Source organism: Plecotus auritus, assembly GCF_963455305.1.
Source record: "Plecotus auritus genome assembly, chromosome: 2".
In the NCBI taxonomy this organism is placed as follows: Eukaryota; Metazoa; Chordata; class Mammalia; order Chiroptera; family Vespertilionidae; genus Plecotus; species Plecotus auritus.
Genome location: NC_137771.1, coordinates 6,941,496 through 6,967,041, shown reverse-complemented (window position 1 = coordinate 6,967,041; position 25,546 = coordinate 6,941,496). Strand labels below are relative to the sequence as shown.

Below are 25,546 nucleotides of genomic sequence, written 5' to 3'. Positions count from 1 at the left end.
GCTCCGTCACTCACTGCACTTCTGCACCCCTACAGGCCAGTTTCTGCTTCTTCGCTATTTTCCATTGTCTAACTGCGTGTGTCTGTACCTATGTCACTGTTCCAATGACTATATCTTAAATTATATAAGTCCCCTGCTTATTCAAAACCATCTCAACTACTTTTGGCTCTTGACTCTTCCAAACAAACTTAGGAAGAGAATTTTCAAGTTCTATGAACCATTCTATTGCATTTTCACTGGAACTACATTGAATTCACTAGTGTTGATTGACTGGGAAAAGCAGGCATCTTGATGGTTTGTGTCTTACCAACCATGAACGTATCTATTGATTTATTAAAGTGTTCCTTTTGTGTCCTTCAATGATAAACGCCTTAAAGCTGAATGGCTAATAATAGCTCTTCACAGATCATGTCTACTGTTAAACTCATTTCTAGACAAGAAAGCAAAATCAGCAACCGTGGAAAGGATACATGTCTGTACCACTCCAAACTTGAGCTGCGTGAAGAGGCGCACAAAGAAGTCCACAAAGAGACCCACCTGGGAAGAGCAAAGAGCCGTCAGTCACACAGCTTCTTGGTGGTGTTACAGGCACTGCCCTCAGAAGCACAGACCTCCCCCCTGCATTCACGCTACTGGGCACGCACACCGGCTGGGCACGCACACCTGCGTTATCAACCAGCAGTGGGTGAAGGGGTTTTCGTTAGTCCCTCTGGCTCTCCAGAAGGCCCCGCTCCAGCCTTGCCCCACTGCCCACTAAAGAACCAAGAATGGAGTGCAGCTATAATGAGAGGAGCAAAGTAGAACAAAGAGAGAAGATTATGCAGAAAAAGATGTGAGGCCAAGGAAGACCACGGTGTCGTCAGTGATGCTTAGTTAGATGAGCACAGAGCTTAGATTACTTTGAAAAACAGCTGATTTTAGAGAGAGAGAAACACTGATGTGAGAACATCGATCAGCTGCCTCCCAGATGGGCCCTGACTGGGATTGAACCCACAAGCTGTGTAAGTGCCCTGACTGGGAATCAAACCCAACATCTTCAGGTGTATGGGATGATGCTCCAACCCACTGAGCCCATCTGCTCTGGGCTAGCTTAAATTACTTTGTACGACAACATTCACTTAGCTGTATATGGGTTTTGCAAGTTGGTTATTTCTATTTTACATAAGTCACTACTTTGACTTATAACTGTCTTATGTAGTCAATGGTTACCCTGGTAAACCACTCTTCCACTCTCATAAGTCCCTGCTCTGAGCTTAAAGGAGAACTGGAAAGACTTATGATTTTGTAGATTCAGGATCAAAGGATTCATGCCTTTAACTCCAGACTTCCCTCAAGCCAATGCCGAGGCTTTTAAACATTAAAGCAATAAGTGGTGACAGATCAAAGGACAAGAGAGCCAAGTAGCAAGGGGAACAGGTAGTATGTTATAAAGACAGGTCTGCCTTCCTTTAACATGCGGGTGGGAGGTAAAGCTATTAGTATTGATAAATGGCAGTTCAAAGGAGTTTGACATGAAAGTGGCAGAAAGACTAACAACTAGAGAGCTAATGACTATGCCTATTACAGGGAAATTTGCAATCAGAACCATACATAGCAAAATTCATACTCTGAAATTTCCACAAAACCATTAAATCCACCCAAGTTGCCCCACACTGGTATCGATCAGAATGTTACCAAAGAGGCCTTCAATTGCCATTAGTCTTTACTACGATGTTCCTTGACCTCTAATTTACTACAGTAAAAATTGGACAAGTGCTATGAAAACAAAAACTGTGGTCGCCCTTGTGGCTACATTATATTAAAAACATGTTTAGCCGAAACCAGTTTGGCTCAGTGGATAGAGCGTCAGCCTGCGGACTGAAAGGTCCCAGGTTCAATTCCGGTCAAGGGCATGTACCTTGGTTGCGGGCACGTCCCCAGTAGGGGGTGTGCAGGAGGCAGCTGATCGATGTTTCTCTCTCATCGATGTTTCTAACTCTCTATCCCTCTCCCTTCCTCTCTGCAAAAAATCAATAAAATATATTAAAAAAACAAAACAAAACAAAAAAACATGTTTACATTTTATGGGCATATCATGTAGACTTAAGTGTGAGACTTGTGGTCAATTCTAGAGAAAGATGATAAACAGGCTGCTGCTTGGGAATATATATATCCCTTATTATGGACTGAATGTTTGTGTTTGCCCCCCACCCCAAATTCATGTTGAAAGCCTAACCTCCATTATGATGGCATTTGGAGGTGGGGCCTTTGGGAGGTGATAAGGCCATGAGGGTGGAGCCCTCATGAAAAGGATTAGTACCCTTATAAAGAGACCCCAAGAGGGAAAAGGGACTGGGGGAGTGCAGAATAGGTGAAGGGGATCAACTGTGTGTGTATGGTATCAACTGTATGGTGAGAGGGTTACTAGACTTACAGTAATAAACACTATGTAGTATATTCATTTATCCTATATAATAAAAGCCTAATATGCTAAGTGTCCGGCCATCCGATCAATGCAAATGATTTGCTAAGGGCGATCAACCGCTCGCTATGATGTGCACTGACCACCAGAGGGCAGACAGTCGACTGGTCGACCAGTCGCTATGATGTGCATTGACCACCTGGGGGCAGACGCTCAGACCGGTAGGTTAGCTTGCTGCTGGGGTCCGGCCGATAGGGACTGAGAGAGATGAACGGACATGCCCTGGAGCCCTCCCGCAGTCCGACCCAGGCTGGCCAACCTCCCATGTCCCTCCCTGGCCCCACTCGTGTACCAGTGGGGTCCCTTGGCCTGGCCTGCGCCCTCTTGCAATCCGGAACCCCTCAGGGGATGTTGGAAAGCTGGTTTTAGCCCAATAGCAGAATGACTGGTCACTAAGACGCGCAATGCAGGAGCTGCCCCCTGGTGGTCAGTGCACTCCACAGGGGAGCACTGCTCAGCCATAAGTCGGGCCAGCCTCTTCTGCCTCCGCGGCAGCACTAAGGATGTCCGACTGCCAGCTTAGGCCTGATGGGGAAGGGGCTGAGGGACCAGCCCCCCGCACCCCAGAGTGCATGAATTTTGTGCACTGGGCCTCTAGTTGAACTATAATATAGTATACTTAAAATATGTATTATCTTATATACCAGGTTTATCATGATTAAAGAGAGACCCCAGCCAGAGAGCTCTCTTCCTCCCTTCTGCCACATGAGGACAGAGCAAAAAGATGGTCATCTCTAAACTGGAAAGCCGGTCCTCACCAGACACTAATCTGTTGGCCCTTGATCTTGAACTTCTAGCCCCCAGAACTGTGAGAAATAAATGTCTGTTTCAAGCCATCTAGTCTATGGTATTTTTGTGATAGCAGCCCAAATGGACCAAGACAACCCCTACTTAACACTGCAATGATGGAGAATCAGATTGGACATGTCTCATTTGGACTGGCTGCTACCTTTCCCAGCTTTTCTTTGCCAGATTTTACCATGGTAAATCAGCAGCTATGGTTCCAGACCTTTTGCTACTATCATCTTTGGCAATGTTTCATAATCTTTTCTTGTCCGTGATTCATGTGTGAATGTGCTGACCCCAGAACCCTGTGCATTCAGGTGTATTCCTCTGCCCACAACTGCCAGCTCCACCTTCTGGAAAAAATGAGCAATGTGCAGGGAAGAGGCCCAGGACAGCACAAAACATTCACTGCGATCGGCGGTGTCCTGGTGACTGGCACGCTGTGCTAACAGAACAAATCTTTACAGTTTTGTTCCCATTACTTTGCTTTTCCCCTACAGAGTGACTCAACATCCACTGAGTGCTCTCCCTCCACGTTGTCTACCTGATAGGACCAGGCCTTATCGTAAGAGAACTTGACCAAAACTTTGAGTGCGTTAAAGAACACCGAAGTTGTATGACTTACTTTCGTTTCATAAAGTGAAAGAAAAAGAAGTATAAAAAAGTGTCAGATTATTAAGAAATGAAAGAGGAAAAAAGACAAGGCTGTCCCTGTTAAGACAAACAACTTATTTGTCAGGCTGGAGCTTGACCTCTGACTCACTCCAGCCCTCTGGCCCGCCACCCCCTCGTGCCCCGCCTGCTCACCAAACCCGTGCAGACTCCAATGGCAAACACCATCATCCACTTCACCGCCTCATACCTGCGACCTTTCTGTTCACACAGGAAAAAAATGACTCAGTTTGTTTCAGGATTATGTTCGCAGCAGGGAAGGAACACATCTTGGCCAACCAGTTTTAGAGTGAATTTCACAAGCACAGCAAAAATGTCAAAGATGATGTCTGATATGGAGGGTGCTTTATAATGCAAGAATGATGGACTCTAAGAAGTTGGGCCAGGGGATACTCGGGTTGGCAGGAGGAAGGTCTAAGGCAGCCGTGGGCAAACTACGGCCCGCGGGCCGGATCCGGTTGTTTTATCCGGTTCTCTTGCTCTCCCCTCCGCTCCTTTACTTTGAATTTATATTAGTTCACACAAACAATCCATCCATGCTTTTGTTCCGGCCCTCCGGTCCAGTTTAAGAACCCATTGTGGCCCTCGAGTCAAAAAGTTTGCCCACCCCTGGTCTCAGGGATAAACGCTGCTGTCTCATGAGGGTTAAAAGGACAAGGGGTTAAGGTAAAGGAGCTGTCGTAAGACCTCCTCAGCCCCAAGAGATCAATACGGGACTCACCTTATTATCCATGGTCTCCAAAACTTCCAGGTAAGGGTCATTGATACAGCGATCGTAATCCAAACTCTGCAAGAGGAACATGAGAGTGAAAAAGTCATAATGTGGCATATGATCCCATTTTGAGTAAATAAAATTAACATTTTTTGAGTCAGCATTAATAAAGCAGAAACATCTGGGAAAACTGTTCACAATGGCTATCTCTGAGGTGATAGTTTAGGAGGTGTTCTTCACATCTGGGCATCGTTTGAAATTTTCACAGCAAACATGGTACTTTTTATATCTGGAAAATATTTTTTTCTGATTACAAAAAAACACATCACAGAGCCCTATCTGGTTTGGCTCAGTGGATAGAAAGGTCCGGGGTTCAATTCTGGTCAAGGGCACATGCCCGGGTTGTGGGCTTGATCCCCAGTGGGGGGCATGCAGGAGGCAGCCGATCAATGATTCGCTCTCATCATTGATGTTTCATCATTGATGTTTCATCTCTCTCCCTCTCCCTTCCTCTCTGAAATCAATAAAAAGATATCTATACTAATAAAAGGGTAATATGCTAATTACACCGGATAGACCGGACGTCTTCTGGACGTCCTTCCTGACAAACCCAGGGGCATGGCTGGCCTGCAAACTGCCCGCAGCCCCTCGCCCAGGCCAGTCCCACCTCCCAGCAGGGACCCCCACCCTGATGGGGGTGTGGATGGCCTGCAAACCGCCCAAGGCCCCTTGCCCAGGCTGGCCCTGCCCCCAGCGGGGACCCCGACCCCAATCTGGGGCTCCCTTCAGGGCAGGAGCCAGCCCCCACCCGTGCACCAGGCCTCCATCCTATATAATAAAAGGGTAATATGCAAATTGACCCTAATGGCAGAATGACCAGAACGACCGCTAGACCAGTCACTATGAGGTGCACTGACCAGGTCTCGGTCCCTTCCCCTGGCCGTCAGGCACCAATCACCCGAAGGCGAACAGGGAACCGGGGTGGATGGCAGCAGGGGGTGGGGCCAGCTGTGGGCAGCTGGGGAAGATGGCCCTGATCACACATGAATTTTGTGCGCTGGGCCTCTAGTATATATATATAAAAAAAACACAGTGAAAAATTCTGCTGAGAAACTAGACCTATCCATGAGTGATTAAGTATATATTTATATATGTGTATATTTATTTTAAGCAAGTTAGTGATATCACATTTTAGGAACAAACAGGGAAAAAGTTAAAATGTTGAAAAATAGGAATATTCTTCATACCAAATATTTATAGAAATGACTGGCCAATTAATTATTTGCTTGATGGTTTTGCCTAATAATGTTATGACTCCACAAACAATGAAAAGGTTTTCAGATGCCCAGAAAAGGCAATTCTATAGCAACAGGAAGTAGATTAGTGGTTGCCTAGGGTCAGGGACAAGGACAATGGGCAGTGACTCTGCTAATGGGTACGGGGTTTCTCTCCAAGGTGACAAAAATGTTCTAAAATTGATTTGGTGAGGGCTGCACAACTCTGAATATACTAAACATACCACTGAATTGTACACATTAAATAGGTAAATTGTATAGCATGTGAATTATATACTAGCCCTAACCCTGAATAAAGGTATTTAAAGGGGCATTTAGAAACAAATGCAATGCCAGAACATCAATCTTTTCTTTTTTTAAAATAAATCACCCAAGAGCCTAACACTTTGTAAATATACATCAATAAACTATATATGATCTGTTCTTAAAATCAGATATTGTCGCTTCTCTCTCTCTCTCTCTCTCTCTCTCTCTCTTTTTGGTTAATCCTCACCTGAGGATATTTCTTCCATTGATTTTCAGATAGTGGAAGGGAGGGGGGAGGGGCAGAGAGGAGGAGAAGGGGGGTGAAGAGAGAAAGATATGTGAGAGAGACACGTTGATTGGCTGCCTCCTGCACATGCCTGACCATGCCCTGGGATCAAACCTGCAACCCAGGTTTGTGCCCTTGACTGGAGTCAAACCCAAGACCCTTCTGTGCTCCAGCCTACACTCTAACCACTGAACAACACCAGCCAGGGCTGTCACTGCTCTACCATAACTAACTTCCTTTTATTTTTGCTGTATATGTTGCTCTTTGATTTGGGGGAATAACAATTTAAAAATTTTCTTTGAAGAATAGTTTATTAATTTGGGGGGAGGGAGGGGGAGGAGAGGGGGAAGGGAGAAACATGCATGTGAGAGTGAACATCAATCGGCTGCCTCCTACATGCCCTACCGGGAATTGAACCTGAGGACTTAAAAGTTTTGAACTTTGCAGCTGTGCATCAGTGCCTAGAGAAATATGTAAGTCCTGTAGATCAGCCTTTGAAGAACTCTGGAAAGAATGTATCGACTGCCTGACATCTGGAACAGGCGTCCTCAAACTATGGCCTGCCGGGTGCCGCTGCCTGTCCTGCTTAGCAGCCAACTCGTCCCAGGCCCGCAGTGCGCATAGGAATTTGTTCATAGTTTTTTTTTTTAAAATTATAGTCCGGCCCTCCAACGGTCTGAGGGACAGTGAACTGGCCCCTGTTTAAAAAGTTTGAGGACCCCTGATCTGGAAGATCACCATCTCAGACCAATCCAGAAGCTAAGAATGCAGGACTGATACTTCTCAAGAATATAATTTTCAGTTGTAAAATCTCTCAACTTTTTTCTTCAGAACACGGGGGGTGTTGCCTGGTAGTGCTTCTGATTTGCAAATCTTAAGGCCCTTTAATAAAACTCTGTCACTTAGTCCCAGCGAAGCCTCCTGCTATATTTACTCTCCGCGGACAGGGCAGTGGGTGGGAGCACAGATGAAACAAGGTCAGGCAGGAGCCGAATGACCGCTGAAGCTGCGTGATGAACACAAGGGGTTTCAATATACTGTTCTGTCCCTTTTGGTGTATGCTTGAAACCGTCTGTAACAAAAGCTTTTAAAATTTTTCATGCTACGTGACCCATCATAGTTACACCAAATTCTGCAGCAAAAGTAAGATGAAATATTAAGAAAATTAGTCTGAGTATATTATTGCCCTAGATCAGTGGTCGGCAAACTGCGGCTCACAAGCCGCCGCGGTTTGCTGCTCTGTTGACTAATGAGTTTGCCGACCACTGACCTAGACTCTCGATTCCAATAATTACAGGCTGTTGTTGTTCCTTGTGATTAAGCCCCTATCCCAGTGGTCGGCAAACTCATTAGTCAACAGAGCGGCAAACCGCAGCGGCTCGCCAGACACATGTGCCGCAGTTTGCCGACCATTGCCCTAGATTATTGAATTTTTAAAGTCTACGTGACATTTTTTTTAAAAAGCATTACACATACACATCATTAATCCTACTTCTTGGAATTAATCCTAAGGAAGCATTTAATGTTGAACAAGAAAGGATGTCACCATGCAGTTCATCAAATAGAAAAGTTGGTTAAATAAACCGTGGTACAGCCCTGGCCGGGAGGCTCAGTTGGTTAGAGCGTCATCCCAATACGTCAAGGTGCAGGTTCAATTCCAGGCAGGGCACATACAAGAATCAACCAATAAATGCATGAATAAGTGGAACAACAAATTGATGTTTCTTTCTCTATCGCTCCCTTTCTCTCTCCCTCCCCCCCCCAAAAAAAAAATTAAAACAAACAAAAAACCATGGCACAATAAAATAGTATTTCCCTAATAAAAAATATAATGTAGAAAAGTATCTAGTGATTCAAAAATTGTTATCAAGAGGGGAGAAAAAGAGTTTAAAATATTTAGTAAATCTCACTTCTGTTACTTAAAAAAAAGCATGCATGTGAGCAAAAAAAAAAAAAGGATATTTAATAAGGTAGTAATAGTCATCTTTTACTGAGCAGGGTTTTTCTCTAGCTTCTTTTTGTAAATAGTTTAAGAATTCTTTATCACAACCATGGCATTTTTGTCATTTCAAAATTCATCATGGCCCTGGCCGGTGTGTCTCAGCAGTTACACAGAGCACCAGACCAGGCACTGAAGGTTCGAGGGTTCAAGTCCCAGTCAAGGGCACCTACCTGGGTTGTAGGATCCACCCCCAGCCTAGTCAGGACAGTGTAGGAGGCAACCAATGGATATGTCTCTCTCACACTGATGCTTCTCTCTCCCCGCCCCCACCCCCTCCCACTCTCTTTCTAAAAACAAAAACAAAAAACCAGCATGAACTGATTACATTATGTTTCACTCCAGCCGTGTTGGCCTTACTACACACGCAGACGCACCCACATAAGACACATAGACACACACACACACACACACACACACACACACACTCAGGAACTACAGTCAAGAACATTTCAGAGAGAAGCTGCCGGAGCAGAAAACAATCCTCTCAAGACGAAGCTCTCCCAGAAGAAAAGCACGTTCACTGGCCCACCCCTGTGATGAGCATACCCTGTCGGCGGCTTTGACTCTTTGAGATGCAAAAGCAAACAGTTTAATGGCAAACACACACCCTCTCCAGATTAAGGTGCCATAGATCCATGAAAGCATGGAGACACACGGACCCTGTTTTTCGGTTGAGGTGAGAAAAGGGCTTGCTAAGCCCGGCTGGCGTGGCTCCGTGGTTGAGCGGTGACCTACGAACCAGGAGGTCCCGGGTTCGATTCCTGATCAAAGAACATGCCCGGGTTGCAGGCTGGATCCCCAGGGTGGGGTGTGCAGGAGGCAGCCAATCAATGATTCTCTCTCATCATTGATGCTTCTTTCTCTCCTTCTCCCTTCTTCTCTGAATAAAATCAATAAAAATATACTTAAAAAGGTGAGGGAGCTTGTTAAACAGCCCCTTTCCCAGAGGGAAGGTACCTCTCACTCCTTCCCTTGGTTGGCATCCTAATGCTTCTGTCTTAAGGGCCCAGGTCAGTCACTGCTTTTGTTACCAAGACAGCAGCTAAGAAGCTCACCTCATAGTCTTTCCTTGGCAGGATCTCATCCTCCTCCTCCTGTGTTTCTCCAAGGATGGTCTAGAAAAACAGATCCACAGAAGGGAGACCCTTTTTAGTGGTTAAAAGGAAAGGAGGCAGAAGTGTTTACCGACATCTGTTGCTAGTTTCTAAATTGTCTAGAACCATTGTCATCAATGGGAACAAAATAGCAAAAAAAACCCACAAAAACACAAAACCCTTTTGGGATAGGAGGTGATGTGGGTGGGGATCCAGCTGAGCTTTTCATCTCTGTTGATACATTCTCCAAATAACCACTCTTGTCTTCAGGACACGTCAAAGATGCCCACTGCCCGCTTAGGCGGGGGAAAAAATCCAGATCCGTCTGACAAGGTGCCCAATCTGAAATCAGAAGGGACCTGTCAACTTTGGGGACACAGCAACTCCAGTTTTCCCAGGATGCTTTGCAGGGAAAAGCTGGCTTGTCAATGACCCCGAAAGGCTCAGGGATGTAGCGAGAAAAGGGCTGGAGAACCTAAGCCAGCGGCATGACAAGCATGAAAGGGCTCATTCCGAAAATGCTCGTTTCACTCAAAACTCCTTTTAGGTGGAAATTAAAAAAAAAATCTATGGGATTAACTGAAGCTGGCCTGGATTCTCTTCAATTCCAGGGAGGAGTTATGAGAATCAGACTCCAGACTTGGGCACGGGAAGCAGGGCAGATTCTGCGAGAGCCCGGGATGCGGTGCCCGTCGGCAACACGCTGCCACCTGCGGGCCCAGCTCGGCCCGGCCCCACCTCCGGCGACGCCTCTCCCGGTCCCTTAGCAACTGCCCGGCCCAGCCCCAAGCGCCCACGCCTTACCAGCTCCTCGGGCGTACGGGTTTCACGCTCCCCGCAGCAGCAGCACCATCTGCAGCAGCAGCACAAGGACCCCCTGCACCCCGCCATCTTCCTCTTTTGCTGCCACTCCGGACCCCCAGTGCCAACCCCCTCCCACCCGATCTGCGCCTCACGTGACTGGCCCCCGCAGGGTCACGTGTCCCTCTCGAGTTCGGCGACCGAGACAGGGAGTGGCTGCAGACGGGTGGGGCGACGGACCGCGTCACAGGACGGCGGTAGAGCCGCTTCAAACAAGACCGCTGGGCGCGGCCATGTTGGGGGCGGAGTTTCCTGTCGCCCGCTAGGGTGGTTTCCGCCCTCTGGTCCCGCCTCCCTTAGCAACAGACTCCGGCGCCTCGCGTCCCGCCCCCTTCGCAGTGGCTCCGCGGCGGCCTCGCAGCTGTAGTTGGCGCGCGTGCTGTGGGGCGCCCGCTACGGGAGGGTGAGTGACGGCGTGGCGTGGGGTAGACAGACCTGGCATCGGGGGGGCCACCAGCTGGGGCCGTGACTCACCTATGTGCGGGAGTCAGTGGAGGGCGGTCTGCCCCTCTAGGTGGGGGCTCCCGCCACCTCTGTGAGCTTCTTTCGCGGGACTAGTGTAACCCCCAAAGGCTGTCACCCCCCGGCAACCCCCAGTCCTGAAGCAAAAACTCTCTTTTAGTCCCGGCCTGGACAGATACCAGAGATGAGGCGGCTCTGGAGCCACCTGGACGCGGGAGGTGTTTTTCCGGCTCCAGCCACTTAAACCTGCCCCACCCCCCCGCCCCGGGGCCTGGGCCGCTGGCACACATGCCTCCCCCCCACCCCCGCACCCTCCCGGGCCCATCGCGTCGGGCTGCGCTCAGTTGTGGGCTCCATATGCCCCCACTGCTCGCCGATTAAGTGCTTAGTAAATGGCAGAAGGCTATTTTGAGATCAGAGTGACAAAGGCCGGCCTGTTGGCGCTCAGGGCTGGCTGTCACATTACCTTGTGCCAGTCACAGGAATATCAGGATACCAGTCGAAGGCAGGATCCCACCCTGGTCTTGGAACTGGGGCGGGCGGGGAGGGGGGGTGTCGGGCAGGGGGGAAGACAAACCTGTGAACCCACAATTACAATCCAGGGTGCTGCGGGAGTGCAACTTGGAATGGGTAAGTAGAGGCACGAGGAAGAAGGTTGAAAGGGCTGTGCCTGGCACATAGTAGGAATGCAATAAGTTGTTATGGAACAAAGGAAAGAGCAGATAATTTGTAGGTGGTTCCATCTCGTCCCCCTCTCTTGATTTTGTTCCAGCAGTTAATAGGCACTCTCTTAAATTCCTGAGAAAGGCCAGCTCCCTGTTTCTCACTCCCGATGGCCACCCTCACTGAGAAGCAGGAGTTTTATGCCAGAACCAAAACGGGCATCCTTGGGGAGAGCAAACGTTGGCACAAGCGTTCTTAGTCTGGTCTTGACTTCTTGACTTTTGGTGTGTCGCTGTGTGTTATGGCACCTCTGTGTTTTAGGGGAGAGGAGCTTTGGATTTCATTCGTTTCTCATGACTCTAGGATCCCAGAGTGGTTAAGAACACCATCTTAGCCCAGTTGGTGTGTCTCAGTGGTTGAGCAAGGACCTATGAACCAGGAGGTCACAGTTCGATTCTCAGTCAGGGCACATACCCTGGTCACAGGCTCGATCCCCAGTGTGGGGCATGCAAGAAGCAGCCGATCAATTATTCTCATCATTGATGTTTCTCTCTCCTCTCTTCCTCTCTGAAATCCATTTAAAAATATCTATAATAATAAAAGCGTAATATGCTAATTAGACCAGACGGCCAAATGACCTTCTGGAGGACCTTCCAGATGAAGCCGAGGCTGCGAGGGCTGAGCCCTGTGCACAAATTTTGTGCACTGGGGGGGGGGGTTCCTTTAGCTCAGCCTGCACCCTCTTGCAGTCCCGGAACCCCTCAGGGGATGTCCCCTGTGGGGAGCGGGCCTAAGCTGGCAGTCGGACATCCCCCAAGGGGTCCTTAGCGCCACCATCGCTGCGCTTGCCAGCCGTGAGCCTGGCTTCTGGCTGAGCGGCACTTCCCCTGTGGGAGCGCACTGACCACCAGGGGGCAGCTCCTGCATTGAGCACCTGCCCCCTGGTGGTCAGTGCACGTCATAGCGACCGGTTGTTCCGCCATTCAGTAGATTTGCATATTAGGGTTTTATTATATAGGATTAGAAAAAAAAGAACACCAGCTTAGCAGTGGATGTGGCCTGAAAAGAATGAACTTGGCCGGATTGTTCCTCTGATTTCCATGTCACCACACACCAGATTTTTAAGGTCTGTTTGCACATAGTTGCGCAAGAGTAGTGTTTTGTTTTTAAGTATTTGACTTATTTTTCCCACTAAACTGCCCAGTGGCACCATGCCCTTTGTTGGCCTGCCTGTGGTTGCCATGGCTCAGAGCTTGGGATGTGTGTCTGAGCAGTCACTATAATTAGTTTAACTGACCTCAGTGGTGTGTGTTAGTGGTGGTGTACCTGGAAGGCAGCCTTTGCTCTTAAAAAAATTTTTTTTAACTTATTGGTTAATAAAGTTATATAGGTTTCAGGTGTACAGTTCTATAATACATTCATCTGTACATTGTATTGTGTCTTCATCACCCCAAGTCAAAGTCTCCTTCCATCAGGTAGCCTTTATTCTGAGTTGGACATAAACTCAGCCCTCACTGAACTTGGGTCTGGCTACTTTTGGAACCCAACCAATGATCACGTTCTAACGCATGACCTAGTCTTTTTGGAGTAGCAGGAATTCAGGAGAAATCTGGCTGCTTGGTCAGGCCCTCGCCTCTTCCACCTGCACACAAACTGTTCCAAGAAACAGGAGGTGTCCCAGGCAGGACAGGATCAGCTGTTTCTTCTTTGGGGAGTGATCCAGTGACCCTGAACGTCTGTTGGCCTCATCTCCACCCCCACAGCCTCTGGCCTGAGTCGTCCTCCTTCTGTCTGCGGACTATAGCCGGAGCCTCAGCCCTCCCCATGTCCGGAGGCCTTGCCCCCGCCTCCCTCTCCCTTACTCAGGCCCCAGCTCTAACTCTAAGCTCTTCCTCTGTCACTGCTCCGCCCATGAGGGAAACACCCGCCGGGGAGTTTCCTGTTCCCAGGCCAGTCTGGGTCTAAGCCGGCAGACATGGACCATCCAAAACCAGAGGTCCTCCCAGCCAGGCACTGCTGCCCCTCCCTAGGAATGCGGGCCCTGGAGGCTGGCATCATGAGGTTCTCAGTGCCACCCTCCATCAGGTAGCTGCCACTGCGGATCCGAGGGCTGAAGGGACATGTTTCTGTACGGGAGGGGGGGCTGTCATAGACGGAGTCGGGCAGCAGCAGGGGGAGAAGCTTGGCGTGAGGCTGCGCTGTCAGTCGTAGCGGTGGCGTGTGAGCCAGCTGGTAGGGGACTTATCACCCTCACCCTGCGCGGAAATGCAGCAACTGTCACTTGACCCTGCCACTCTGGGGCTTGGCTGCCTGCCGGCTTCTGACGCCCCCTGCCCCCATCCCGTGTAGCAGGAACTCGGCCATGGTGAACGAACCCAGAGGGAATGGCGGCCCCAACCCCCGCTTGGAGGGCAGCAGCAGCGGCATGGAGAGCTCCAAGGATAGTTCGAGATGCTCCTCACCAGGGCTAGACCCTGAGCGGCACGAGAGACTCAGGGAGAAAATGAGGCGGAGGATGGAGTCCGGTGACAAGTGGTTCTCTCTGGAATTCTTCCCTCCTCGGACGGCACAGGGCGCTGTCAATCTCATCTCAAGGTGAGTGGACATGAGGTTCAGGAGCAGGGCCAGGTTAGGAGCGGCGGGTGGAGAGAAGGGCCACTTTGACCCGGCAGAAAGAGGCCCCAGAGGGGTCGGAGGAGTAAACGCAGGGTCGGTCATTTGACCTACAGCTTCGCAGTTGTCAGTAAAAGTCCCCGCAAGCCTCTGGGGTGTTAGACACACTCCACATTGGGTTAAAAATGTTGACTCTCACAGCATTCTTTGGCAGGATGTCAAGCTGGATCATGAGTGTAGTTTAGGAAGTTGCAAAGCAGCATCTTGTGGATCATTTCCACAAGTTAGGTTTTTGGATTGTGCCTCTTGAGATCTAGAAATGCCGACTGAATTACGTTAGCACTTTATGAATCACAGCTCCTTTTTTTTTTAAGTTTATGCTTTTTCCCACTCTCACGTCTCGTGTTTAGTTCCCCAGGCTTGAAGCTGAAGGCACGAGGATGTTTAAATACCTCGTTAAATAGCTTGTAGCACAGTCTGGTTCCTGGGCTGTGGCCGTGCTCTGCAGCACTGCTTGCTGCACCAGGGTCCGGGGGAGGGGTAGCATGATAGAAACTTGTGTCTGCTGAGCCTCTTCGCTCGTGTTCCCGGAATGAGGCCCTGCTTGCCACCTTGAGGGTTCTCCAGCCCTCGCCCAGTGAACTTAACTCACCCATATAACAAATATGCCAGCACTGCAAAGTCTACAGTTCTGCTTTCAAACAGCATGGTGATATTGTTGTATATTACCTCCACAATAGTAATCGCAATGATAGCAGCTCACAGTGTACCAGGCCCTGTTCGAAGAGCTGTCGCATAGAGTTATCATGAAGTAGGTACTGTTCTCTGTCACATTGTAGAAATGAGGGAAAGGAGATTAATTTTCCCAAGGTCACACAGCTAATAAGTAGCAAGTCAGGGTATGAATGCGGGTCAATCTGTTGCCAACCTCCTGTGCTGTTTCTCTAACTCCCGGACCCCATGGAACGTGGTGAAGGGTGGTGTGCCCCCAGGGACCCCTCTTCAGAAAGAAATTCCCAACAGGTTTGACCAGATGGGGGCAGGTGGCCCCCTCTTCATAGATGTGACCTGGCACCCAGCAGGAGACCCTGGCTCGGACAAGGAGACCTCCTCCATGGTGATCGCCAGCACTGCTGTCAACTACTGTGGCCTGGAGACCATGCTGCACATGACCTGCTGCCGTCAGCGCCAGGAGCAGATCACGGGCCACCTGCACAAGGCCAAGCGGCTGGGCCTGAAGAACATCCTGGCACTGAGAGGAGGTGTGGAGCCCTGCCCAGTTGGAGCCACCTCTTGACCCTGACGTGGGAGTTCAGTCAGGAATGCCACTGGTGCCTGATAACCCTCTGCCCTGGCTTCGTAGCTTCATTGATCACTGGTTGCACCCAGCTCTTGGCACAATCAAGACGGCAGTTCTGGCACTTGTCCCAGGAGTGAAACTAGCTGCCTGTGCCTCTGGCCACAGTGTGGGAAGAGGGAGCTTGACGGGAGGGGGGGGGGGGGGGTCGTGTGGCTTGTCCTCCCACTACAAGACATCTTCTCATCTGAGACAAGTGGGAAATTCTCCCAGGAGAGAAGAGCTCCAAGAGGGTGGGACGGCGAGCAGTGGGGTTGGTTGGGTGAGGGTAGGCGCCCAGGTTTGAGTGGTGGGGGGGGTGTCTCAGATGCTCCAAGCTAAGCTGAGAGCAGCAGCTGTCCCCTGCTCTGCACTGCCAGCCCAGTGCCCGCAGTCAGTGCTTGGCACATGTCTGACCGGCTGGGCACTCTCCTCCCTCCCACTGTTTGCCGAGTGCTAGGCTAGCAAAGGAGACACCAATTTGAATAGCACGAGGGCTCTGCCTTTGAGGAGCGCGTGGTCCTGGGTGTAGGGGTAGGGAGAGGTACAGAAAAGCTAGCTGCGGATCAGTGAGCCTCAGTGACCATGACCTTCACCAACTCTGCAGACCCTGTAGGTGACCAGTGGGAGGAGGAGGAAGGCTGTTTCCGCTACGCTACAGACCTGGTGAGGCTCATCCGCAGCGAGTTTGGTGACTATTTTGACATCTGTGTGGCAGGTGAGTGGCAGGAGCGTCCCAGTGGGTGGGGGCAGGCACAGAGAGCTCACCTGTATTCAGTTCAGGGTGTGGTAACCCCGTGCATTGCGGGCCTGAGCAGCCTGTGCCGGAGGAGGAGAGCAGGGCAGAGGTGGGTTAATGCCCTGACTCAACGTTCTATCATCCGCTCTCTGCCCAGGCAACCACCACCCTGAAGGTTTTGTTTCTCTGCCTTTTCATGTTTTTAGCCTATTCTTCTTTAAAACAAAAGAGGGGTATTTATTAGGAGGCAGGGAATCGCAGAACCCAAGGTCAGGAAACCGCACCAGACCTCACTGGGTGCTGGAGCCGGGAGGCCGTCCGAAACCAAGGCCCCCCTGGCCGGTGTGGCCCAGTTGGTTGAGTGTCATCCTGTACAACAAAAGGTCACTGGTTCCATTCCTGGTCAGAGTACATGCTTGGGTTGGGGTTCGATCCCGCTCGGGGTGCATACGGGAAGGCATACAGGTTGATGTTTCTTTCTCATACCGGTATTTTTCTCTCTCCCTTTCCCTTCCTCTAAAAAGCAATAAAAACATATTTAAAAAAAATTTTTAAGCCCTAGCCGGTTAGGCTCGGTGGATAGAGCATCGGCCTGCAGACTGAAGGGTCCCAGGTTCGATTCCGGTCAAGGGCATGTACCTTGGTTGCAGGCACATCCCCAGTAGGGGGCGTGCAGGAGGCAGATGATTGATGTTTCTCATGGATGTTTCTAACTCTCTATCCCTCTCCGTTCCTCTCTGTAAAAAAAAATCAATAAAATATATTTTAAAAAAATTTTTAAAAAGAAACCAAGGCCCTCAATCTCTTTGGGGCCATAGGACCCCCCATCTCTGCCTCCTGCTACACAACAGGTCCTGAGGGCACCTGGTCAGTTCCACTCATAGCCCAGACTGATTGACAGGCCTCAATGTCAACTCCACATTCTCAGGAGAATCAGATCAGCTGAACTTAGTTCCATTGGCTACAGCCAGGAGGCAAGGTTTCCCTGCTGGAACCTGGTCGGGCGGGGCCTTCCCTCCTACCCCGCTAACGGGGTTGGGCCTCCAGCTTCTCAAATAGGGCATTGGGTATGGTGAGGCAATGTGCCCGGGACACAGGAGGTCTGGGGATTCATTGGTACATCATCTTGGCATGACATTTTTTTCTCCAATATTTTGGGGAAAATCGTTTTTTATATTAAACAAAGCCACATTATGGAGTAGTATATCAAAAGTGATCCGAACTTTAAAAAATAAGCCATGTGGCGTCAGTGAAATTACTCGTTTAAGTGACTTTGGGTTTAACCCCAGGCCCATGTACAGAGCAGCCTGGGTCTTAGGCCTGCCCCGGCCCTGGCCTCAGGCTGAGCAAGCCAGCTTCTGCCTGAAGCCTCATCGAGGCCTGCAGTCTTCCTGTGCGGGCCGGGCTAAGTGAGCTCAGTCATTTAGGCAAAGCGGTCAGAGAGTTCCCTGAGCCAGTGAGGAAGGAGCCCAGGAAGCCACTCCCGCCTCCCAGGCAATTCCGGGTCCCATCGTGTGTCCCTGGCGTGTGGGTATCCCAGCTGCGCCAGTGTTCTCGGGCCCCAAGAGCTCGCTGCTTAGCGGGGCTGCTTGGTCCCTTGTCAGGCAGCCTCTGGCTGCTCCTGGTTCTGCCATGAGACGCATCAGAGAATATGAACTTGACCGTGACGGCCCTTTGGCCACTTAGAAATAGTTACTATATTCTCTTCATTCTTTTCTTCAAGCAGAACATCTGAGCTTTCTCACGGTTTTCCTCATGTAACATGCTGACTTTTCACTTTCTTGGACCTCTGAGTAATTTCGATGTTTTATTTTTTGTGTGTATGGTGGTTTTTTGTTTAGTGGTTTTAATGTTAAAAGCGCTGCTTTAATCCAATGTGTAGAGTCCAGTGCAGTACAAGTGCTGCCCAACTGCTGAGCGGGGCATTTTCTCTCCTCCAGGGCCACCAAGCACGGGCTGGTTTGCCTGGCTGGTTGCTGGGACATGAGGCAGGACAGTGAGGTGAGGGTGGGTGGGCCACAGGGAGGCGGGGCAGGGGTAACCAGGAACCCCACCGAGCACCACTCACTGGACAGCCGCTCTGGTTTGGCTCTCCCGAGAGGTAGTGGACAAAGACGTCAAAGACACTCTCTTCGCTGCTCAGCTCCTCCCCCCACATCTTCAGCAGCTCCTCCCTCGGGGCCTTGCCGGTCAGGTAGAAGAGGTAGTAGTCCTTCAGCTCCCCGAAGGCTGGAGAGGAGGAATGGCCCCTGCAGAGGACGTGCCAGTGGTCAGGGCACAGCCTCACCTCGGGCTCCTTCCAGGAGGACAGCTGTCCCACACACCGGAGGTCATTCTGTGACGCCAGTCCCTCCAGGATGGATAAACATGCCAGCTCCTGCCTCCTGCCTCCCAGGACACGGGACCCATTTGCGAAGGACAGTCTGCGGCCTCACCAGCGGCCGTTGGGGCACTCATCCCAGTCCTGGGTGCGGTAGATGTAACTCTTCGGTCTGGAGGCCCAGAAGAAGTGGGGTCTCTGCTCCCACTTCTGGGAGGGTGGCTCTAAGCCACCGCTCACCGAGCGTCATCTCCCGGGTGAGGGGGGACATCAGCTGTGAGCCCAGCTCCTCACCGTTTCTACCCGCCCACGCTCTGGTGGTGGGAGGTCCGAGTCCGGAGCTGTGGCGGCAGAGAGCTTGTTGCCAGCTCTCTGGTTTCTTCCTCACTCACCTTGAGCAGGTGGAGCCAGCCTCTCCCTACTGCCATCCTGTTGACAGGTTACCCCAAGGGCCACCCCGACGCGGAGAGCTTGGAGGACGACCTGAAGCACTTGAAGGAGAAGGTGTCCGCGGGAGCCAACTTCATCATCACCCAGCTGTTCTTTGAGGCTGACACGTTCTTCCACTTTGTTAAGGCTTGTTCCACGATAGGCATCACCTGCCCCATCCTCCCCGGAATCTTCCCTATTCAGGTGAGGGGCCCGGGCGGGCTGGCGGACACCTCCCTCCCCCGGCCTCCCACAGGCCAGGGCCCGGGTCAGGCGCTCAGTTCGTGGTCAGGTTCATTGACGCTCAATGGATTTCCTGCCAGATGCCACTGGCAGATGTTCTCTCACCACCCCATTTTGGTTAGCTCCAGTTCCCACCCACCCCCAAAACCAGCAACAGCCCCTGACGGAGGGGCTTGTACTTGGCTTAATGACAAGTGTCACTACAAGGGATCATTATAATTCTCACCCTAATTTTTATTACATCGTTTCCAAAACTCAGCTGTCATCACAATCATTTGATAAGCTTTTTCAAAAGATGGACTTCCAGATCCCACGCCTCGAAGTTCTGATTTAGTAGATCTGAGGTGGGGCCTGGGAATGTGTACCTTACTTCTCAAGTCTTTTTTTTTTTTTTAATATATATATATTTTATTGATTTTTACAGAGAGGAAGGGAAAGGGATAGAGAGTTAGAAACATCGATGAGAGAGAAACATCGATCAGCTGCCTCCTGCACACCCTTTACTGGGGATGTGCCTGCAACCAAGGTACATGCCCTTAGACTGGGATCGAACCCAGGACCCTTGAGCCCGCAGGCCGACGCTCTATCCACTTAGCCAAACCAGCTAGGGCATACTTCTCAAGTCTTGCAGGTGATTCCGGTGATCCGAGAGGCTTGGGAACCACTGGGGCTGAAGGGCTGGCTCAGACCAACAGCAGGGATGCTCTGGGCAGCTGAGTCCCCTGCAGACTGGAAAAAGCAGGACCAGGCAAGGGTCCTTGGACAGTGTGGTCTGACTTTCCTGGGTCTCTGTCACTCTGCAGTTGGCCAGGAGGCCTGGTAGGGAACCAGAGGGGAGAAGCAGGGTGAGAGACGGGGTGGGACGTGGCTCCACAGCCCCCATGTCTCGGCAGGGCTACCACTCCCTGCGGCAGCTTGTGAAGCTGTCCAAGCTGGAGGTGCCGCAGAAGATCAGGGACGTGATCGAGCCCATCAAGGACAACGACGCTGCCATCTGCAACTACGGCATCGATCATGCCGTGAGCCTGTGCCAGGAGCTGCTGGCCAGTGGCCTGGTGCCGGGCCTGCACTTCTACACCCTCAACCGCAGGATGGCCACCACCGAGGTGCTGAAGCGCCTGGGCATGTGGGCCGAGGACCCCAGGTGAGGCCAGGGGCCCCGAATTCAGGCCTGGGAGCCTCAGGGGGAAGTCAGTGGGCAGGGAGGTCAGATGGGAGTCGCAGGAAGAGTGCGCCCTAGCAGGGCTGGACACCACGGGTGCAGGGCTTGTCCGTGCTGTGGCTGGAGGCGCACGGGGTTCCAGCCTCAGTGGGAGGTCCGTGCGCACCTTGATGTTTACAAGTCAGATCGAAAGCCCCAGCTCAGTGGGTCCTCCCGCTGAGGACCTGAGCCGGTCCCTTTCCGTCCCCAATCTCACCCAGGCGTCCCCTGCCCTGGGCTGTCAGTGCCCACCCCAAGCGCCGGGAGGAAGATGTGCGTCCCATCTTCTGGGCCTCCAGACCGAAGAGTTACATCTACCGCACCCAGGACTGGGATGAGTTCCCCAACGGCCGCTGGTGAGGCCGCAGACTGTCCTTCGCAAATGGGTCCTGTGTCCTGGAAGGCAGGAGGCAGGAGTTGGCATGTTTATCTACCCTGGAGGGACTGGCATCACAGAATGACCTCCGGTGTGTGGGACAGCTGTCCTCCTGGAAGGAGCCCGAGGTGAGGCTGTGCCCTGACCACTGGCACGTCCTCTGCAGGGGCCATTCCTCCTCTCCAGCCTTCGGGGAGCTGAAGGACTACTACCTCTTCTACCTGACCAGCAAGGCCCCGAGGGAGGAGCTGCTGAAGATGTGGGGGGAGGAGCTGAGCAGCGAAGAGAGTGTCTTTGACGTCTTTGTCCACTACCTCTCGGGAGAGCCAAACCAGAGCGGCTGTCCAGTGAGTGGTGCTCGGTGGGGTTCCTGGTTACCCCCCGCCCCGCCTCCCTGTGGCCCACCCACCCTCACCTCCTCCTTCCGCTCTGGACGTGGCACCTCAGCCAAGGGAGAAGGGTGAGTTGGGAAGTCGCCAGCTGGGGGCCTGGGAAGGGCTCACAGAGGCAGAGACAGGCTGGGTGTCTCACGGGGCCCCCAGATCCGATTGTCAGCCCAGCCCTGTCAGCCCAGCCCGGCTCACCCTCCCAGGTCACTTGCCTGCCCTGGAATGACGAGCCCCTGGCGGCCGAGACCAGCCTGATGAAGGAAGAGCTGCTGCGCGTGAACCGGCAGGGCATCCTGACCATCAACTCCCAGCCCAACATCAATGGGAAACCGTCCTCCGACCCGGTCGTGGGCTGGGGCCCCAGCGGGGGCTATGTCTTCCAGAAGGTGTGCAGGGGCGCCCAGGGCTGCCCCAGCGATGGGGACAGGAAGCCTTCCTCTCTGGGCCCGTCACTGAGTAGCAGTGGACCAGGGCGGACGGGAGCTCCCGCTTTAGGCCAGGCCTGGGTGGGGTCCCCTGACTGCTCCGAGCCTCCGCCTTCTCAGGTGGGACGGATCTCCCCATGTTGTGGGGAGGAGACGTGACAAGGTGCACAAAGCTTAGCCCTGGGAGGAACGGGAAGCACTCGCTACTCTTCCGAGCTGACACCTCTCCCCTGGGCTGCTGGAGTGAAATTACACTCACACTGAATCCCTGGGCCCTGATTAGAACGACCCCGGTGTGAAGAGACCAGCTCTGCTGTTTATCACCCGTGAGCCCAGGTCCTCACCTTCCCTGAACCTGCCTCACCTGTGAAATGGGGATAAGAGGGCCCACCCTGCAGTGTTATGGGCATTCCGGCAAGTGACTGAGTAAACCCAGCTTAATCTCCGATCCAGTTGGTGCCAGAGAAGCCACTAGAGCAGCCTTGGGCAAACTACGGCCCGCGGGCCGGATCCGGCTGTTCTATCCGGTTCTCTTGCTCTCCCCTCCGCTCCTTTACTTTGAATTTATATTAGTTCACACAAACACTCCATCCATGCTTTTGTTCCGGCCCTCCGGTCCAGTTTAAGAACCCATTGTGGCCCTCGAGTCAAAAAGTTTGCCCACCCCTGCACTAGAGTCACTGTCACCTCCAGTGAGGGGGCGGGTGGGATGGGGCAGGCCTGTCTCACAAGCCTGCGCTCCAAAGCGGGCCTCCTCGCCAGCTTTACGGTGGCGTCTCCATGGGCCTCCCTGCCTAACGGGAGGCGGGCTGGCAGAGGTCCCTCAGACCGGCCAGCTGGGAATCTCCCCACCTGCTCCATGACTCCATCCAGTGGCTACCACTAGCGCCCCTGTCCTAAGTGTCCCACACACCTGTGCGCGTGGGTCCTCGCCGGGGGCGGTCGTGCGCAGGCATCGGACTGGGATTGCTGAGTGCCGAGGAGGCGGCCAGCAGGGACCAGGGGGTGACGGGTGCCTGCTCCCCCAGGCCTACTTGGAGTTCTTCACTTCCCGAGAGACGGTGGGGGCACTGCTGCAGGTGCTGAAGAAGTACGAGCAACGGGTTAACTACCACATCGTGGACGTGAAGGTAGGCCAGCTCCACGCAGAGGTGCTCGGGGCAGCTGCCAGCCGAGGACACCCATGGTCACTCCCGCACTCAGCAGGCACTGGCCTCGGGCAGACGGAGCCAGGCCCCGCCTCAGAGCTCCCAGCCTAGTGAGGGAGGCCCGTCAGTGGGTAATGGGACATTCAGTTCAGTAAGGGTGCTGGGGACCCAGCGGAGGGACACGTAACCTGGGAGGCCACAGAGGCTTCTTGGGGGGTCCTCTGTGGCCGGAACCCTTTTTTTTTTTTTTTTTTTAATATTTTATTGATATTTTACAGAGAGGAAGGGAGAGGGATAGAGAGCTAGAAACATCGATGAGAGAGAAACATGGATCAGCTGCCTCCTGCACACCTCCCATTGGGGATGTGCCCGCAACCAAGGTACATGCCCTTGACCGGAATCGAACCTGGGACCCTTCAGTCCGCAGGCTGACGCTCTATCCACTGAGCCAAACCGGTTTCGGCTGTGTCCAGAACCCTTAAGGACAAGGAGGGAAGGGCATTCCTGAGGAAGGGCGGGGTGTGCAAAGGCAGTGTCTGCAGCTAGTGGGTCACTGCTGACTGCGGAGCGCGAGGCTAAAGTGTTGAGCAGGGGCTCAGGCCTCCATGGTCCTGCTTGGAACTGGGGGTTTTCCCTGAAGGCAGGAGGGAGCCTTTCCAAGCAGTGAGTGACTTGGCTCCGGGTGTTATTTAGCAGGTCACAGTGCACAGCTGATGACGAACGGGCTCGGGAACACTAGAGTCAGAGGCCCTTGTCTGAGTAGCAAAGAGGCCCAGCTGGGCTAGAGCCAGTGGTCGGCAAACTCATTAGTCCACAGAGCCAAATATCAACAGTACGATTGAAATTTCTTTTGAGAGCCAAGTTTTTTAAACTTCTAACGCCACTTCTTCAAAATAGACTTGCCCAGGCCGTGGTATTTTGTGGAAGAGCCATACTCAAGGGGCCAAAGAGCCGCATGTGGCTCACGAGCCGCAGTTTGCCGACCACGGGGCTAGACCCAAGGGAGCAGAGTGGAGAGGAAGCAGGCAGAACCGCAGGGTGCAGAGCTGATTGAAGCGAGAGAGGAGGAAGTGCTCAGCGTGGCCTCTAGGTCTCAGGCTCACCGAGTGGGGGGGGGGAGGGGGAGGGGGAGGAGTGTGTGGAGCAGAGGGCTGCCTGGGCAACAAGGGGGCTCTGCTTGGCTTTGTCCCACCCCAGGGTGAAAACATCACCAATGCCCCCGAGCTGCAGCCCAACGCTGTCACCTGGGGCATCTTCCCTGGGCGAGAGATCATCCAGCCCACGGTGGTGGATCCTGTCAGCTTCATGTTCTGGAAGGTAAGGGGCTGGGAGCGGGCCTGCCCTGCGCACTTGGAACACCTGGCCGGCAGGATTGCTGGGTCCCTAGTGTGGCTGGAAGCCATGCCCCCAGGGCTGGCCGGCTAGGCCAGGGGTGGGCAAACTTTTTGACTCGAGGGCCACAATGGGTTCTTAAACTGGACCGGAGGGCCGGAACAAAAGCATGGATGGAGTGTTTGTGTGAACTAATATAAATTCAAAGTCAAGGAGCGGAGGGGAGAGCAAGAGAACCGGATAGAACAGCCGGATCCGGCCCGCGGGCCGTAGTTTGCCCAAGGCTGGGCTAGGCCCTCCTGGCTGCACCTTGACTCTGAGCCACAGCTTATTTCTGGGCTGGGGAGTGGGAGGTGCCCCGCAGTGGGCCTTGTTCTATACCCGGGAAGGTCCTCCTGGGCTGTGGCGGAGGCTCTTGTGGCACCGAGCACGGAGCCTTGACCCAAGGGCAGCCCCGTGAACCGTGCCTGTGCGGCTGTGTCTGCGCCTGTGCGGCTGTATGTCTGTCTGCACTTGTGTGTGTGTGACTGTACCTGCGCCCATGCCCGTTCGTGTGCACGCACAGGATGAAGCCTTCGCCCTGTGGGTGGAGAAGTGGGGCAAGCTGTATGACGAGGAGTCCCCGTCCCGTATGATCATCCAGTACATCCACGACAACTACTTCCTCGTCAACCTGGTAGACAACGAGTTTCCGCTGGACAACTGCCTGTGGCAGGTGGTAGAGGACACTTTTGAACTTCTCAGCAGACCCGGAAGGAGAGGGGACAGGCTCCGTGACCCTGCACCCTGACACCCTTAGGCTCCTATACTCCCGCACATACAACGGCAGCCACGCGGTGTGAGGCTCCGGGCTCTGGCTGGCCCTGAGTCAGCCCCATGCGGGACCTGGTGTTCCCCGCTCGGCCGGGAGATTTTGCTCTTTTGTGGGGAGCACCTCGATCCCGCCCAGGACCACGGTGGGTGGAACACCATCCTCCCTGAGACGGGGAGGAGACGGTATTGCTGACGGGGCCCTCGCACCAGGCGGCCTCTCAGAGCAGCCTGAGACTGCCAGTGACTGTGCACTTGGGGCTACGGAAGACGGGCAGAGCACACGGGCAGCGGGCACTGTGGCGTTGCCGAATAGCCGGGGCAGAGTGAAGATGCTGCCCCTTCTGCCTCCAGGACCTTGGCAGCTGGGCACTTCTACTTGTAACTGAAGGGCAGACACTGCCTTTGGCACCAGGCCCCCGGATGGGTCTGGGGCTGAAACCTAATAAATAATACAGGTCACCTTCTACCCGGGAGCCCAGCTGGGCTTCACCCTCCGCCACGCTGCTTTAGGAAGCAGTTGTCTCTGTATTCTGGTGGCGCAAGAGATAAACTCCCTCCGAAGGGCTCAAGGTGTCTGATCTCTGTGCCTGGTGGAGCCTCCGCCTTCCCTTTTCTCTGCTGCCCATCACCATCGAGGGCAAA

The 25,546-nt window shown here is 52.7% G+C and overlaps 2 protein-coding genes across 6 annotated transcripts in view; one reads left to right on the top strand and one right to left on the bottom strand.

Moving 5' to 3' along the window:
• Nucleotides 1–10,510, bottom strand: part of CLCN6 (chloride voltage-gated channel 6) — a 36,406-nt gene extending 25,896 nt beyond the window's left edge. Inside the window, exons 1-5 of one of the 2 annotated variants that reach the window (XR_013960038.1) lie at nt 10,359–10,482; nt 9,516–9,575; nt 4,641–4,706; nt 4,055–4,120; nt 471–537 (exon numbers count right to left, since the gene is read on the bottom strand). Coding sequence is in view for 1 of the 2 variants with exons in the window: in XM_080658012.1 (XP_080514138.1) it covers nt 471–537; nt 4,055–4,120; nt 4,641–4,706; nt 9,516–9,575; nt 10,359–10,445 (346 nt within the window). In the remaining variant the exon portion in view is untranslated. Of the gene's footprint in view, nt 1–470; nt 538–4,054; nt 4,121–4,640; nt 4,707–9,515; nt 9,576–10,358 lie in introns of both variants that reach the window. The other variant, XM_080658012.1, reaches the window with a different exon arrangement.
• A 199-nt stretch (nt 10,511–10,709) lies between these two features.
• MTHFR (methylenetetrahydrofolate reductase) lies at nt 10,710–25,480 on the top strand. 4 transcript variants are annotated; one of them, XM_080655187.1, is made up of 12 exons: nt 10,710–10,818; nt 13,890–14,135; nt 15,177–15,415; nt 16,097–16,207; nt 18,988–19,181; nt 20,114–20,364; nt 20,643–20,777; nt 20,964–21,144; nt 21,390–21,572; nt 22,640–22,741; nt 23,957–24,076; nt 24,657–25,480. In XM_080655187.1, the coding sequence occupies exons 2-12, from the start codon at nt 13,903–13,905 to the stop codon at nt 24,879–24,881; spliced, it is 1,974 nt and encodes a 657-aa protein (XP_080511313.1). In that variant the 5' UTR covers nt 10,710–10,818; nt 13,890–13,902; the 3' UTR covers nt 24,882–25,480. The 4 variants fall into 4 exon arrangements, with proteins under 4 accessions (XP_080511313.1, XP_080511315.1, XP_080511312.1 ...); XM_080655189.1 differs by lacking the exon at nt 10,710–10,818 and adding an exon at nt 13,493–13,625; XM_080655186.1 differs by lacking the exon at nt 10,710–10,818 and adding an exon at nt 13,494–13,625 and having other exon boundaries at nt 13,893–14,135.
• The last annotated feature ends 66 nt before the right edge of the window (nt 25,481–25,546 follow it).

Bases quoted from the DNA above. Each gene is read 5' to 3' on its own strand.
- MTHFR (XM_080655189.1), top strand. From the start codon at position 13,516: ATGGACCATCCAAAACCAGAGGTCCTCCCAGCCAGGCACTGCTGCCCC. The intron at 13,626-13,889 runs GTAGCTGCCACT...CATCCCGTGTAG, and splicing joins TCAGTGCCACCCTCCATCAG to CAGGAACTCGGCCATGGTGA. The intron at 20,778-20,963 runs GTGAGGCCGCAG...CGTCCTCTGCAG, and splicing joins GAGTTCCCCAACGGCCGCTG to GGGCCATTCCTCCTCTCCAG.